This window comes from Oncorhynchus mykiss, chromosome 6, assembly GCF_013265735.2.
Source record: "Oncorhynchus mykiss isolate Arlee chromosome 6, USDA_OmykA_1.1, whole genome shotgun sequence".
In the NCBI taxonomy this organism is placed as follows: domain Eukaryota; kingdom Metazoa; phylum Chordata; class Actinopteri; order Salmoniformes; family Salmonidae; genus Oncorhynchus; species Oncorhynchus mykiss.
The window spans coordinates 44,691,763-44,709,233 of record NC_048570.1 but is presented as its reverse complement, the minus strand read 5'-3'; the positions used below and the strand labels follow the sequence as shown (position 1 = coordinate 44,709,233).

At 43.1% G+C, this 17,471-nt stretch overlaps 1 protein-coding gene across 1 annotated transcript in view; it reads left to right on the top strand.

Annotated features, from left to right (window-relative positions):
- Window positions 1-17,471, top strand: part of LOC118965027 (kinase suppressor of Ras 2-like) — a 73,243-nt gene that overhangs the window by 7,856 nt on the left and 47,916 nt on the right. Inside the window, exons 2-4 of the mRNA XM_036981751.1 lie at window positions 2,282-2,422; window positions 3,565-3,715; window positions 17,171-17,206. Coding sequence (XP_036837646.1) covers window positions 2,282-2,422; window positions 3,565-3,715; window positions 17,171-17,206 — 328 coding nt within the window. The remainder of the gene's footprint in view (window positions 1-2,281; window positions 2,423-3,564; window positions 3,716-17,170; window positions 17,207-17,471) is intronic.

The window sequence follows — 17,471 nt, the reverse complement described above, 5'->3', positions numbered from 1 at the left end:
TAGTTACAGGGGAGAGAACAGGGGAGGAATGAGCCAATTGGAAGCTGTGGATGAGTAGGTGGCCTTGATGGTCAGATTGGGAAGTTAGCCAGGATGCCAGGGTTAACACCCCTACTCTTATGATGAGTGCCGTAGGATCTTTCGTGACCACAGAGAGTCAGGACACCCGTTTAACGGCCCATCCGAAAGACAGCAGCCTACACAGGGAAATGTCCCCAATCACTGCCCTGGGGCATTGGGATATTATTTTTTGGACCAGAGGAAAGAGTGCCTCCTATTGGCCCTCCAACACCACTTCTAGCAGCACCTGGTCTCCTATTCAGGGACCGACCAGGACCAACCCTGCTTAGCTTCAGAGGCAAGCCAGCAGTGGGATGCTGGGTGGTATGCTGCTGGCAAAGTGGGTAGAGACCTTTAATGTGGTTCTGCAAATACACCAGAAGTCACGGTCATTATTTTATATATCTAACTTCCTGCCGTATATCCTGTTCACAGAACTGATATGCAAATATTATTATAACCATTATTTGCAGTAGTAGGGATTAGAAGGTCCTGTGTAGATTGTATTTTCAACCAGCAACTACCAGGAAATAACAATGATCACATTTTTTCACACTTTTACAGTGTTAGTTTCATCAGCTGTTGTCCAATATTATATCAAACACAGGAAAATGAATTTTTACTGCACTGAACCTTTAACATGTGTGCTTAATGAACATGGGCAGAGTATGGAATAGATGGATCTCACTTTTTGAGAGTGCAGTTTTGGTAGTTGGTAGTTAATCCAAACTACACTATACAGGGCATTCGGAAAGTATTCAGACCCCTTCCCCTTTCCCACATTTTGTTACATCACAGTCTAAAATTTATTAAATAAAAACATTTCCTCATCAATCTACACGCAATACCCCGTAATGACAAAGACAAAACAGATTTTTATAAATGTTTGCAAATGTATTAGAAATAATAAACAGAAATACCTTGTTAAAATAAGTATTCAGACCCTTTGCTATGAGACTCGAAATTAAGCTCAGGTGCACCCTGTTTCCATTGATCATCCTTGAGATGTTTCTACAACTTGATTGGAGTCCACCTGTGGTAAATTAAATTCATTGGACATGATTTGGAAAGTCACACACCTGTCTATATAAGGACCCACAGTTGGCAGTGCATGTCACAGCAAAAACCAAGCTATGAGGGTGAAGGAAATGTCCGTAGAGCTCCGAGACAGGATTGTGTTGAGGTACAGATCTGGGGAAGGGTACCAAAACATTTCTGCAGCATTGAAGGTCCTCAAGAACACAGTGGCCTCCATCATTCATAGATGGAAGAAGTTTGGAACCAGCAAGACTCTTCCTAGAGCTGGCCGCCCGGCCAAACTGAGAAATCGGGGGGAATGCCCTTGGTCAGGGAGGTGACCAAGAACCCGATGGTCGCTCTGACAGAGCTCCAGCGTTCCTCTGTGGAGATGGGAGAACCTTCCAGAGTGACAATCATTTCTGCAGAACCCCATCAATCAGGCCTTTATGGTAGAGTGGCCAGACCGAAGCCACTCCTCAGTAAAAGGCACATAACAGCCCACTTGGAGTTTGACAAAAGACACCTAAAGGACTCTCAGACCATGAGAAACAAGATTCTGTGGTCTGATGAAACCAAGATTGAACTCTTTGGCCTGAATGCCAAGCGTCACATCCGGAGGAAACTTGGCACCATCCCTAAACTGAAGCATGTTGATGGCAGCATCATGATGTGGGGATGTTTTTCTTGAACCCGATCAAACATCTCTGGAGAGACCTGGAAATAGCTGACAGAGCATGAGAGGATCTGCAGAGGAGAATGAGAGAAACTCCCCAAGTACAGGTGTGCCAAACTTGTAGCGTCTTACCCAAGAAGACTCGAGGCTGTAATCGCTGCCAAATGTGCTTTAACAAAGTACTGAGTAAAGGGTCTGAATACTTTTTTATTTTATCTTATATTTCACCTTTATTTAACCAGGTTGGCCAGTTGAGAACAAGTTCTCATTTACAACTGCCAAGATAAAAGCAAAGCAGTGCGACAAAAACAACAACACAGAGTTACACATAAACAAATGTACAGTCATTAACACAATACTTATGTAAATGTAAAATTTCATTTTTTAGTTTTTAATACATTTGCAAAAAATTCCCAAAAACGATTTGGAAAAGTACTGCTCTAATGGACTATGATTCCATGCATCCAAAACTTTTGGTTGTGCTCCTCCATCTCTAACTCACACATGTCCCTCTGTCCCCCCCTGCAGGGAAAGCTGGTGAAGTACTTCAGTCGCCAGCTGTCCTGTAAGGTGAGAGTGGCCTCACAGGAGGACAGCACTGAGCTACAGGACTTCCCCAGACTGGGACACTGGTTCCGCATCGTCAACCTGAGGAAGGAGGTCACTGAGGTACAATGATTTACATCTACGTATCACTATCATTGCAAGGAATACCATCTTACTAATAGCCGATGGTCTGCAAAACCTGTGCCAGTAAGAGTAAGGGAAAACAAGAAAATAGTTATGTTTTTAGTATTGAAATCTCTCTGGCAGTAGGTTGAAAGACACTATATGGGTCTGGGCCAGGGGTGTTACCCTGCTAGTGTAGCCGATGTGAAATGGCTAGATAGTGCTCTATGCAAGACAGAGGCTGAAACATGACCTTTTTCGTGGGTGACTTTTCTTAACATTGAATTAATCATAGGACTAGAATAAGGCTCAGACGGCTTTCACTTCTCTTCATGAGGATTGAGTGGATGTAAATAAATAACTGCTGTAGGCCATACATTCAGGTCGGCTGCCACCAACAAGGTTGCGTGTTGTCATAAATGCGACATATCTATTCAGAACACTTCTATATGGGAAAAATCAAACTGATGCATTCAAATGGTTTTTAATAAATGATGGGGTGCAACATGGTAATGTCAGGAATTTGACACAAATATGTCAGGTATAACAGCGGGCTATAACCACTTGATCAAAAGATTCAAATTGGGATTTCAGCAATATAATAACCAAGACTTTATTTGACAAAGGAGAAAGATTTGTTGGGGCAAGGAGAGGGACGGAAGCAACACTGTTACAATAGGAATGGAGCCACTCAGTGTCAGTGTGTCTAGACCAGGGCCTATATTTACGAAGTGTCTTATGGTAGGACTGCTGATGTAGGATCAAGGTTTTCCAAGTCCATATAATGATGAGCATGTAAAAGGCAAACCTGGTCTTATGTCAGCATTCTCTGATACTCTTTGTAAATACGGGCCCAGGAGTGTTAGTAGTCTGCTGGTTTTCGTTTTTTTCCCTTTAAATCAGTGTCTGATTTAGACCTGGGAAACCAGGTATGCTGACTCCCTGTGTGGGAGAAATTATAACCTGCAGTCGCTATTGCCTGCAATAACTGGAATTTGACTTATAGTACTTGAGTGTTACCCTGGGTGCCAGTCTGTTTCTGCTTTTTTGCCAGCTCCTTAATGGAATTGTCAATGACAATGGAGTAGGCAAAAGCACAAACAGATCTGGGACCAAGTTACTTACTTGTGTGTGTTCTGTAGGAGATGGATCCGGGCGACGTGACTCTGGAGGGGCTGCTGGAGATGAGTGATGAGCAGGTGTGTGAGGCCATGGAGAAGTTTGGAGCCAACGACGAGGAGTGTGCTCGGCTCAACGCCTCTCTGTCCTGCCTCAGGAAGGCCCACCAGTCCGGTAGGAACCTTATACACACGAAGGGAGGGAGAGAGAGAGGGAGGCAGGGAGGGAGGGAAGAGAGAGGGAGGAAAGGCGAGAGGGAAGAAAGGCAGACAGTGGGGACAAGTCAGGTAGGGCCCTAACACATGCAATCGCTGAGGAAGGGACAGAGAGAGGGAGGGCACTCTGGAATGTAACCATGACTCTTATCCAGGTTGTTATTGCCCACAGCCAGTTCTTGGGGAGCTTTCAGTTAGTGTACTATACAGTAGCCTCATACTACCATTCCTAATCTCGCGAGCTTACGTATGTTTCTCTACAAGCTACATGCAAAACATATTTATGTAGCTTGTGCGATCAGGATGGTAGTACTAGGCTATCTATACGTGCAATTCATGAGTAGTTTTCATAATATGGTGAATGTCACCCCCTGTTGACCAGATTTTGCAACATATTATGAATTCAGTAGGCCGCAGTCTCAGAAATGTGCATTCAGTTCTGCTAGTTTATTGTGTTGTGTTAGTGCTGGACTAGGGCAAAATCCTGCAAGGTTCAAATAATACAAGGCTTGATTTGGCAAAAGCCCAGAATGGAACAGAAAGGGAAATATCTAGAAAATATCTAGGGGATCAATGATCGATATTGAGTCATTAATAACTCTTGCAATTATTGTATTAATTCAGCATTAGTCTCTCTGCCCTCATATACTGTAACAACTAGAGCTAGTCAACCCCTTATCTGTGACTGAGTGATATTCTCATAGTAGTCTTGTCTCCTCATTCCTCTCCATGGGTGTATCTCAATTGTTAAAATGCTCTCCTAGACTCCTTTTCTTAATCTCCACTGTTGTAAAATAATCAGACAGGTGAAACATTTTGCTTTCACCTGTCCAGTGTTTTCAGATTAGCATAGATGAAGGGTGGATACGAGGAGAGGAGGCTGCTGTAGATCAGTGGTTCCCAACCAGGGTTACTAGGACCCTGGGGGTACTTGGCCTATCCACAAGGGGTACTTGAGAAGATTCATGAGACCATAGGCCTACTGGTAAAATGCACACGAGGGGGTAATGCACACGAGGGGGTAATGCACACGAGGGGCTAATGCACACGAGGGGGTAGTGCACATGGGGGGGTACTTCAGCGGTACTCAGGGCAGAGCAACATTTTGTTTGTGGTACTGTAACTGAGAAAGGTTGGGAACCACTGCTGTAGACTATTGTGATGCACCCTCTGAGCACACAGGGCATTTAGTCCAATGCTACTTTGTCCAATAGAGGGCAGCACAGACCACATGTTTATTTTCTGAACTGAGCAGCATAGTGTTGTAGTGTTGCGGGCTGAACAGAAGGGGGCACTAGACCATCAGGAAACCAGCACTATCACTAGGTTTGATAACCTGTCATGTTATATGCGTGTGTGTTCCTCCTACACACACACACACCTAAATGTTTGAATTAATGCCCATCAGATGTGTCTCTCATATGTTTCACTGGGAATACTTTAGGACATGTTGTCAAGCCAAGTTGAGAAGCGTTGCATTGTAACCCCAGTGTTCTCCTCATTAAAGCCATAACACACAATTTTATTTTCTCCAAATGAAAAAGGACTGCAGATCTTGCTTCAGGAAAACCTGTTCACGTACCAAACTGTTGTCAGATAACACAGCGCCCCTTCGGCCCAAATGCTCATCATCGGCTCACTTCCCTTCCCTCCTTTGATTCTACACACAGCTAACTCCAGTAATAATAACAATAATAATAATGAATTGGATTTATGTAGCACCTTTTTACCAACTGAGGTACATAATGTGCTTTACATAAGGGGGAAACACACCTCATCCACCATTAATGTGTGGCACCCACTTGGGTATTGCACGGCAACCATTTTTTGTTCCAGAACACTCAGCTTGCATGGTGGAGCGGTAAGGAGTGATATATGCCAATTAGGATTGAGGGTAAGATTAGGTGGCCATGATGGAATGGGGCCAGGTCACCGGGATTAACACCCCTACTTTTGTGTGTGTGTGTATGTGTGTGTATATCCAGCCACTATCTCACCGCAGCCCAGAGCCTATTCAACACCCACAGGTTACAATGAACCTGCCTACTGCCCTGCGTAGGGTGCCATGGGATTGTTAATGACCACAGAGAGTCAGGGCATCCGTTTAATGTCCAATCCGAAAGATGGCACCCTACGCAAGGCAGTAGGCAGGTTCATTGTAACCTGTGGGTGTTGAATAGGCTCTGGGCTGGGGTGAGATAGTGGCTGGATACACACACACGCACACACACACACACACACACACACACACACACACTGGTCTGGCCTGGTCTGTGTGTCTGTTCCTGAGGCATGATTAGATTGTAGCCGGTAGCTGATTGGTGACTGAGTTCTGACTTCCTCCACAGGAGCCGGCAAGGCGGTAGGACGCCCATACAGGGTCCAGCTGGGTGTGTGTGTCCTTGTGTTTGTCCTTCTTCTGTGTGTATGTTTTGTGTGTGTCTCTCTCTCTCTCTTTCTCTCTCTCTGCGTGCTTGTGCGTCAAGCTTGAAAGATTATCACTCATAGGCTAGGTGTATACATGAAATAGATCCAACCCAGCACAACTCACCCCAGCTATACATTAGATAGCAATGCACAACATGGATAACTAAGCCTGTAGCTCTGTGTTATACAGACAGTTCCATTAGAAAATGCTGCTACTGCTGTGCTTGTTCTCCAGTCCTCCTGGTTCACAAAGGCAGCAAAAGGCGCCGGACACACACAGACACAATTGTACGGGCACACACACACACACACACACACACACACACACACAATTGTACGGGCACACACACACACACACACACACACACACACACATTAATGGGCTCTTTTCAAACGGATGGCTAGGGAGAGGTGTGAATGTAATAGCAACACCACACACTGCGCTGCTGCTATAAGGGCCACTCATACTCAGAGCGAAGGGGAGAGAAAGGCCTATTCTATCTCCCAGCCCTTTCTTTAAACCTAAAGGGAAAGAATATAACCACCACTACACCATCACGCTCAGCCACCACTTTTAAATATTACATTTTTTTTTGGAAATGATCTGAGAGGAACGGGGTCCGTTGGGAGGATTCGTCATCGTCCTCTATGGAAGCCTGTCTTTGTAACTCCTACGCAGACCATGAATACGCAGAATATTCTCTTGCCTCGAATCACATGAAAAAGTAATAATTGTCACATTATTTTGTAAGGACTCTTAAGGCCATCGCAGACTTTGTTGGCCAGCAGCAGCAGACAGTGACTAGTAAAGACTTTGTGGTGTACAGGATTTGTAACCTCACTCAGACTCTTCAGCTTGAAAAAATCTCCACCCGCACAGCTGAATTGCTAGCTTTTTGGTGGCGTAGCTGGTTAAGATGTTTTCAAAAGGGATGGTATAATGCCCCACTGGGCACATTACGTCATTTCAATGTGGCTAATTGGGTAATATTTAGTTGAGACGTTGATCAATGAGATTACAACCTATATTCACCCACTGAAAAAGACAGCTAAATGTTAGATGAAGATCCAATGTGTTGATCTAAAAGCAAAAACAAATGTCAGATTTTTGGTTTATAGTTGTCACCAAAATATCTATTACTGCGCTTTCAACCATTTTAAAAGCACAGCACAGTTCAAATGTTTAGATATTAGAGAAACTCTGAATGATCGGCTACGAAAAGCCAACTGACATTTACTCCTGAGGCGCTGACCTGTTGCACCCTCTACAACCACTGTAATTATTATTATGTGACCCTGCTGGTCATCTATGAACATTTGAACATCTTGGCCATGTTCTGTTATAATCTCCACCCGGCACAACCAGAAGAGGACTGGCCACCCCTCATAGCCTGGTTCCTCTCTAGGTTTCTTCCTAGGTTCTGGCCTTTCTAGGGAGCTTTTTCTAGAAACCGTGCTTCTACACCTGCATTGCTTGCTGTTTGGGGGTTTAGGCTGGGTTTCTGTACAGCACTTTGTTACATCAGCTGATGTAAGAAGGGCTTTATAAATACATTTCATTGATTGATTGATTGATTGATTAATGCCATAAGAGATTCTGTGCAGATTATTACAGGAATTGTGACGATCTCTGCCGACCTGCGCTTTCTATGATTAGATAAGAAGAAATGTAGTTATTGTAACATCAAAATGTGGCCGTGGATGTGTTATTCATTTTAAGGTTGAATGTTACATTTATTTGTAAGATAGCCTTAACTTTAGGCTATCTACTGTAATCAAAGGTAATATTGAATTGTGTTTGGTTGACAGTGCAACCACATATCAACATTTACATGTATCTTCTGCTTGGATAGTTCCATCTGTGCCAATGACTGAGTCTGGATTTAATTCCAGTTTGTCTACAAATTAATAATTGATAGGTTCGATTAAAGTCTCCATCTCAACCAGAAATCTAAGTTATAGAATATGACTAAATCAAATCAAACTTCAAATGAACTTTAAATAAGCTTTTCTTCATCTTCTTCATATGTTGATATTTGTTTGCGTTGACAACCAAATATAATTAAATATCCCTAAATATCATTACATTTGAAATCAACCAGAGCTTGAAACCCTAAGCATATTGTGTTGTCTATTTTTAGTTGAATTCCTGGTTTAATTCCAACAATTGCTGTTGATGACTTTGCAAATGCTATATACAGTTGAAGTTGGAAGTTTACATACACATAGGTTGGAGCCACTCCACACATTTCTTGTAAACAAACTATAGTTTTGGCAAGTCGGTTAGGACATCTACTTTGTGCATGACACAAGTAATGGTTCCAAAAATTATTTACAGACAGATTATTTCAATGTATCACAAATTCCAGTGGGTCAGAAGTTTACAGACACTAAGTTGACCGTGCCTTTAAACAGCTTGGAAAATTCCTGAAAATTATGTTGTGGCGTTAAAAGCTTCTGATAGGCTAATTGACATCATTAGAGTCAATTGAAGGTGTACCTGTGCATGTATTTCAAGGCCTCCCTTCAAACTCAGTGCCTCTTTGCTTGACATCATGGGAAAATCAAAAGAAATCAGCCAAGATCTCAGAAAAAAAATTGTAGACCTCCACAAGTCTGGTTCATCCTTGGGGGCAATTTCCAAACGCTTGAAGGTACCACGTTCATCTGTACAAACAACAGTACGCAAGTATAAACACCATGGGACCACACAGCCGTAATACCGCTCAGGAAGAAGACGCGTTCTGTCTCCTAGAGATGAATGTACTTTGGTGCGAGAAGTGCAAATCAATCCCAGAACAACAGCAAAGGACCTTGTGAAGATGCTAGAGGAAACAGGTACTAAAGTATCTCTATCCACAGTAAAACGAGTCCTATATCGACAGAACCTGAAAGGCCGCTCAGCAAGGAAGAAGCCACTGCTCCAAAACTTCCATAAAAAAGCCAGACTACGGTTTGCAACTGCACATGGGGACAAAGATCGTACTTTCATCTGGTCTGATGAAACACAAATAGAACTGTAGAACTGTTTGGCCATAATGACCAAGGTTATGTTTGGAAGAAAAAGGGGGAGGCTTGCAAGCTGAAGAACACCATCCCAACCGTGAAGCACAGGGGTGGCAGCATCATGTTGTGGGGGTGCTTTGCTGCAGGAGGGACTGGTGCACTTCACAAAATAGATGACATCATGAGACAGGAAATATGTGTGGATATAATGAAGCAACATCTCAAGACATCAGTCAGGAAGTTAAACATTGGTGGCAAATGGGTCTTCCAAATGGACAATGACCCCAAGCATACATCCAAAGTTGTGCAAAATGGCTTAAAGACAACAAAGTCAAGGTATTGGAGTGGCCATCACAAAGCCCTGATCTCCATCCTATAGAAAATGTGTGGGTGGAACTGAAAAAGCGTGTACAAGCAAGGATGCCAATAAACTTGACTTAGTTACACCAGCTCTGTCAGGAGGAATGGGACAAAATTCACCCAATTTATTGTGGGAAGCTTGTGGAAGGCTATTCGAAACGTATGACCAAAGTTAAACAATTTAAATACTAACTTGTAAACTTCTGACCCACTGGGAATGTGATGAAAGAAATAAAAGCTGAAATAAATCATTTTCTCTACTATTATTCTGACATTTCACATAAAATAAAGTGGTGATCCTAACTGACCTAAGACGGAATTTTTACTATGATTAAATGTCAGGAATTGTGAAAAACTGAGTTTAAATGTATTTGGCTAAGGTGTATGTAAACTTCCGACTTCAACTGTAGGCCTAAATATCATCATTGATGTGTGATAAAGTATGGTAACATTTTTCTTGCTCCCTTGACTTCGATAGCAAAAGTGAATCTATTTCGTTTTTAAGGGGAGATTTCTCAACAATCATGATCACAATAGCACATTGCTAATAGTTAGCGACAAATATCAAAGCTAAGTAGGGCTGGGCTTGGTTAAAACCTTGGATGGGAGTCTAAAGGGTAGCAGTTGATAGATCAGTCCTCCAGTAGGAGATGCTGCCCAGACTGTCTTTTCTTCTTCTGATAGTGTGTATAAAAAAATCTGACATTGTTTTAAAGCTACAAATTCAACATATATATATATAACATATATATATAACATTTGATTACCATGATGACAATCCTGTGGTTGAAATTTCACCCTCGAAACAGCAGTTTACGTTGATGACTTAAAAAAAAATCCTATGTATTTTCCACGTAGATTCCACGTTCACAATACATTGACAAATTACATTGAACCAACGTTGATTCCACCATTTTGTGCCTAGTGGGGTATGTTTGCGGAGACAGAGGTCCCGCGTTCCAGTCTCTGTGTGAGCTTGTTAGTGGGGAAGACGTATGGTTAAGGAAGTACAGGGATGTCTGTCACAGTTGCATACATAAAAAGGTTTTAAAGGGTCAAATAGAGAAGCGTAACACATAAATGCATAGTAAAAAGTGAGTTAAGTAAAACACAGTAAATGAGAATGTCAGCTATTAAGAACACGTAGAATAGCTTAGAATGGTTTATTACGCTAAAAACAAATGCACGGTGATTGTCGCTTTCAACAAAGCTCTTGGTTTGTATTTCAGCGCACAAGTTGCTTTAGTAATGACTCATATTATCCCAGCTAGGGGTTCGTCAGTCGGTCCTCTGTGTTGCTGCAATATCCACACATTCTATGACCCAGCATGCCCCACTTCAGGCGCCCACACACACACACACACACACACACACACACACACACACACACACACACACACACACACACACACACTGTAAACCCAACATCCTGGCTTGTCCTTACTAATAGTATTGATCTAGTCCTAACGCTTAGAGTTAAGTTTACATGAGAGAGACAATTCGTGCCCTGAAGTCTCAGATTCAGTATCTGTCCTCACTCATCTTTTCGTCATTAAATGGACTTTCCCCACGCTTGCCATGCCTTAAGACCAGTTCAATTACACTCACTATTAATTGGCTTCAAATGCCATCTTTGAGTATAGAAAAAAAAGGAGAGGAGAGCAGAGGCGTATGGGAGAAGAGACATGGAGAGGAGATGACAGTACAGGAGAGGAAGAGGGGAGGAGTGAATGGGAAAGGGAAAGGAGGGAGCAGCGAAGAAAAGAGGAGAAGAGGAGAGGGAAGGATTATGGTAGAAGAGGAGAGGAGGAGTGGGAAGAGTATGGTAGAAGAGGAGAGGAGGAGTGGGATGGAGTATGGTAGAAGAGGAGAGGAGAGGAGAAGAGAAGAGGAAAGCTGTATGGTAGAAAGGACGAGAGGAGTATGGCAGAGGAGAAGAGGAGAGGAGGAGAGGGAAGGAGTATGGTAGAGGAGAAGAGGAGAGGGAAGGAGTATGGTAGAGGAGAGGAGGAGAGGGAAGGAGTATGGTAGAGGAGAGGAGGAGAGGGAAGGAGTATGGTAGAGGAGAAGATGAGAGGAGGAGAGGGAAGGAGTATGGTAGAGGAGAGGAGGAGAGGGAAGGAGTATGGTAGAGGAGAAGAGGAGAGGGAAGGAGTATGGTAGAGGAGAGGAGGAGAGGGAAGGAGTATGGCAGAAGAGAAGAGGAGAGGAGGAAAAGAGGACAAGCGAACAGGGGAGAGGAGAGAAGGAGTAGGGAAAGGAGAGCAAGTTTCTTCCATTTATGAGAGGAGAATGAAGAGCGAGAATAAGGGAGAGAAATGAGGGGATGTTCACAGATGCCAGAAGGTGGAGAAACAACTTTTAGGTTACCTATCACCTGGACAATGATAGATTAGTTAGCCAACATAAAGTGCTATCTAGCTACTGATGATGCCGTAGAACCACCGTCGTCCACAGTCATCCAATTCAAAAGACAAATTAAAAAACGATCCTTCCAGGGATTCTTCCCGAGGAGCATATGGCATCCTTTCACAAAGGGTTTATCCCAAATGCCAACCTATTCACTACTTTTGACCAGAGCCTTATGGGCCCTATGTAGGAAATAGGGTGTAATTTGCCATGCAGCCTTTTTATGGCAGTTTAATGGACCAGATAGAATCCCAGTGGCCTTTCTCTGCCATTTACCACACAAGAGCCAAAGCCTGGTCCTAATTAGTCCAATTAGTATGCTGTTAACCACCTTTTCTCCCAACACTCTCCCCATGTAAAGATCTCCTATTGACAATGGGGATGTATAATGTGTTGGCCATTTACCAAAAATCATTATCTTAGATAATTACTCATACAGTACATCTCCTCTGACTGGTGTATTGTTGGGCTAAAGTGTTGTGAAGCACTATGGAGGTAATTCAGGCTACTGTACTGTATAGGGCCTCTGCTACTGCAAAGTGACAACACAGAGAACACTGGCTGCACATGCCAATCTACAGACAGGTGGAACCAAAGTACTAGAATGAATGGGCTTTGGAACATTTGTGAGCTATGGGGAGCTATGGGGACTCATAGGGTGCAACATAACGTAATTGTAAGCTACGGGGAGTCTTGTTGAGCAATAGGGAGCCCCATAGAGAAGGACTAAATGGGATAAAGAAGAGCTACATAATGAACAATGTATATATTTTGTTGTTGTTATTACAAGTAAGATCACATGAACTAACTGCAGTCGAGTTCTGTTCGAATTTTGATTGACCAATTGCTAAGACTCATATTGAATTTGATTCCCCTGTTCTATCTGTCACTGCATAGATTTGTCTGAGACTCATCTCTTACCAATCAGAGGATCCAAGCCATTGACTAATTTCCCGAAATGGCACGTTACCAGAGACACTTTGGAGAAGATGGGGAAACTCCATTGGAATCGTATTAACAGCCATTTTGTAAGTTGCCCATGCGTCATTAATAGGCCGTGTGGTGCATTCTGGGCGATTCTGGGATAAGGAGAGCACTCCTTCAAGGAGTGAATGGGACTCAATTGGGCGTGAACTCAAAAACCCAACATTAGAATGAATTTCGTGAACAAGTACATTACAAATCTTTTCTGAGATGTGAGGTAATTAACTTGTTCTCTGTAATATCATATTTATTTTTTTATTTTTTTATTTTACTAGGCAAGTCAGTTAAGAACAAATTCTTATTTTCAATGACGGCCTAGGAACATTGGGTTAACTGCCTGTTCAGGGGCAGAACGACCTTGTCAGCTCGGGGGTTTGAACTTGCAACCTTCCGGTTACTAGTCCAACACTCTAACCACTAGGCTAGCTTTGGAATGGTGGCAATAGTTATTTTAGAGGAAAACAGGCAGATTTCTCGACTGATAGCCTGACTTTGAGAAGGGATTGTGCGACGATTAGCTTAGCAATTGAATGATGCAGCATGACAACATGAATGCGATTTGTCGACAGTGTGATGGGTGGGGTGTTATATGTTCCTTCATTCATTGCCCAATAGGATTCTTATCTCCTCCTTTCTCTATCTCTGGCCTTACACACTTGTGTTCAGGCTCTGGCCCAACTCATTGGTTTCTGGGATGAATCACAGTTTTTTGAATATGTTCGCATACACACGATGAGGAGATAAATTCCAGACTCATCATGGAGAAGAAACGTTAGTGGGCTTGGCGTTTGGCCAGAGTGAAGTGGATGGCTAGCCGAGCGAGTAAAATACTAGTATGGCTGGTAAATTAAAGGGCCAATAAGCAGTTGAAACAATAACAAAGCGCCTCCCCGCCCCTGTTTCGGTAAAAAGCTGAGGGATGGGGCTGGAGAAATGTAACCACTCTCAAATTCATAGACAGCGCTATGGATGCAAGGACCATGTTTTGAGGCTATAAAGTGTTTGTTTACATTGACTTTGTTTACAAACATGACATGGGAGTAAAACGAGCTTAGATTTTGGGTTCTGATGGGGTACGGCAGTTAAACTAAGCTCATGAGGCATTAATACATGATGCTCTTCAAGAATCAGTGGGTACATATCATTAATGAATACCAAGGAAATGGATACTCTAAGACGTGGACTATTCCACTATCCGTTTTGTCACTAAAGCACCTTATACCACCCACCACTGCGACCTGTATGCTCTAGTCGGCTGGCCCTCGCTACATATTCGTCGCCAGACCCACTGACTCCAGGTCATCTACAAGTCCATACTAGGTAAAGCTCTGCCTTATCTCAGTTCACTGGTCACGATGGCAACACCCACCCGTAACACGCGCTCCAGCAGGTGTATCTCACTGATCATCCCTAAAGCCAACACCTCATTTGGCCGCCTTTCGTTCCAGTTCTCTGCTGCCTGTGACTGGAACGAATTGCAAAAATCGCTGAAGTTGGAGACTTTTATCTCCCTCACCAACTTCAAACATCTGCTATCTGAGCAGCTAACCAATCGCTGCAGCTGTACATAGTCTATCGGTAAATAGCCCACCCATTTTTACCTACCTCATCCCCATACTGTTTTTATTTATTTTATTTTCTGCTCTTTTGCACACCAATATCTCTACCTGTACATGACCATCTGATCATTTATCACTCCAGTGTTAATCTGCAAAATTGTAATTATTCGCCTACCTCCTCATGCCTTTTGCACATGTATGTATATAGACTCTCCTTTTTTCTACTGTATTATTGACTTGTTAATTGTTTACTCCATGTGTAACTCTGTGTTGTCTGTTCACACTGCTTATGCTTTATCTTGGCCAGGTTGCAGTTGCAAATGAGAACTTGTTCTCAACTAGCCTACCTGGTTAAATAAAGGTGAAATAAATAAAAAATAAAAAAATAAATTCACACTATTCATCAGTTACATGGATGTCTGCAAACCATTTTGGATTATGCAGGTCTTTTGTTTAATTAATGGCTGGGCTGTGATTTGATCAGAAGCCTTTGGTAATTTGACTAAAATCCTCCTCAGTATCGCAGGCTTTGTGTGTGTGTGTGTGTGTGTGTGTGTGTGTGTGTGTGTGTGTGTGTGTGTGTGTGTGTGTGTGTGTGTGTGTGTGTGTGTGTGTGTGTGTGTGTGTGTGTGTGTGTGTGTGTGTGTGTGTGTGTGTGTGTGTGTGTGTGTGTGTGTGTGTGTGTGCGTGCTTGTGCGTGTGTGTGTGTGTTTCATCGTCATCTATATTTACAGACCCCATGTCAGTTTACTGGCATTCAAGGGTGAAGAAGGCTCTTTGATGATTTCGAAACATTTCAAGTGAGGAGATGCCAAACTTTTTAATTTCGAGTGGCTTGTTTGTCGTACGTTTTTGCTAATGAAGGAGGCTTGATCGTGCGTCATCTTCAACCTTCTATTCCTTTCTGAGCAGTTGAGGAGCGCTCCGTCTGGCTCTTTCCCTGTTGCATCCTGGTCTTGTCTGAGGAGCTTGGTGCACTGTGCAGCACACTTTCAGAGTCCCCACAGTGTGTGTTTGAAGTGCGGGAAGGAGGCTAGTGCCTCTCCAGGAGAGAGTAGAACACAAAGGTACTCCATTAAACAGGCCGTCTCCACCCCAATACCCCTGTATACTGTTTAACCCCGTATACAGTTCTCCTCGATCATTAGAAGTCTCTCTCATCTCAGGGGTTAACTCATGTGGGCTTATGCATGAAGTTGATTAATATGCAACACCATGAGTAACTATGTGCAAAGTTGTATTATTGTATGTTGAGACTGAGTGCAGCACTGATAGTGATTGTGTGTAGGAGAGCCATGCAAGCAGGCAGTTCACTGTAGCCTATGTGATCAGATTGTAAACCTTCCATGGTGTTGTTTATCTGAACAACAGATCATTACGTCCACCATAGAACTGCAATGACTAATTCTAATGTCCAGTGCAGTTTGAACTCTGGCCTGGCTGTAAAATACCCCTCGAAAATACAGACTTTTCCGCTAGTCGTGAGGGATGTCTTTTAACAACCAACCCGTCTCCCAGTCCCAGTCTCTGCCTATGAGTGGACACATCCCTTAGGACTCCTATAGTCTATGTACACTGAGTGTACAAACATGAGGAACATCTTCCTAATATTGATTTGCACCCCCTATTGCCCCCAGAACAGCCTCAATTTGTCAGGGCATGGAATCTACAAGGTGTCGAAAGCATTCCACAGGGATGCTGGTCCATGTTGACTCCGCATAGTTGCTGGTCCATGTTGACTTCCCACAGTTGTGTCAAGTTGACAGGATGTCCTTTGGGTGGAGGACCATTCTTGATACACATAGGAAACTGTGGAGCGTGAAAAAACATTTCTTGACACACTCAAACCGGTGCACCTGGCACCTACTACCATACCCCGTTCAAAGGCTTTTAAATATTTTGTCTTTCCCATTCACCCTCTGAATGGCACACATACACAATCCATGTGTCAATTGTCTCAAATCCTTCTGTCTCCTCCCATTCATCTACACTGATTGAAGTGGATTTAACAGGTGACATCAATAAGGGATCATAGCTTTCACCTGGATTCACCTGGTCAGTCTATGTCATGGAAAGAGCAGGTGTTCCTAATGTTTTGAACACGTAGTATACACTGTACTCTACTATCCCGGGGACACTGTTTGTCTCTCGCTGTGCGTGGGTGGAGTGTTGTGCGTGGTGTGTGTGTGTGTATACAGTACTGTCCTGAGGAGTGTCTCAGTCAGACTCAGAGGGAACATGTACATTCGCGCTGAAGATAAACTTTGATCCCTGACCTAAGACGAGAGGCCTTAAGAAGACGCTCAGCCGCTCACTCTTGTTACTTCAGCCCTCTCCCTCTCTCTCTCCTCTCCCAATGTGTCTCCCTCTACTCCACATCTCTCTATCCCTCTCCTTGTCTCTCTGGTGGGCTTGTCTTAAAACATCACATGGAAGAAATACTCCTAAGGAATACTTTTTTTCCTTCAAGACTTTCGGGAGAATGCATAGCCACTAGTGTTGTTGAGCTAATTTGGATACTGCATTCAGATCAGAGTTGAGTTTTAGAGACTGTGATTAGTACAATGGCTGGGTCTCTGATGGACAGAAAGAGAGAGGAAACAAACAATATTTTCGCCATCTTTTTATCAAATCAATTAAACGTTTGTTTCCTTCTCTTTTCTTTCAAGAACAACTCGAGGATGACTCATTGCCCAATAACGGAGGTGAATATTTCCATTTAAGCTGAAAATATAATTTCTCTCTTCTCACTTATTCAACATGAACCTCATCTCCAGCTTCTCATCTGATGTTTAGGGATCAAGGTGGCTGTGGTTAATCAAGCATCTCTCTCCTCCACCCCTCTCCTATCTGAGCCCATGCTACATTACGTCTGCTATTGATGTCAGATCCAAGCTCTCTCGCTTTTTTTGCTCTATCATCAGGCCATTTCTTTCTAATCAAATATGAGTTTTTATTATCCTTAAATGA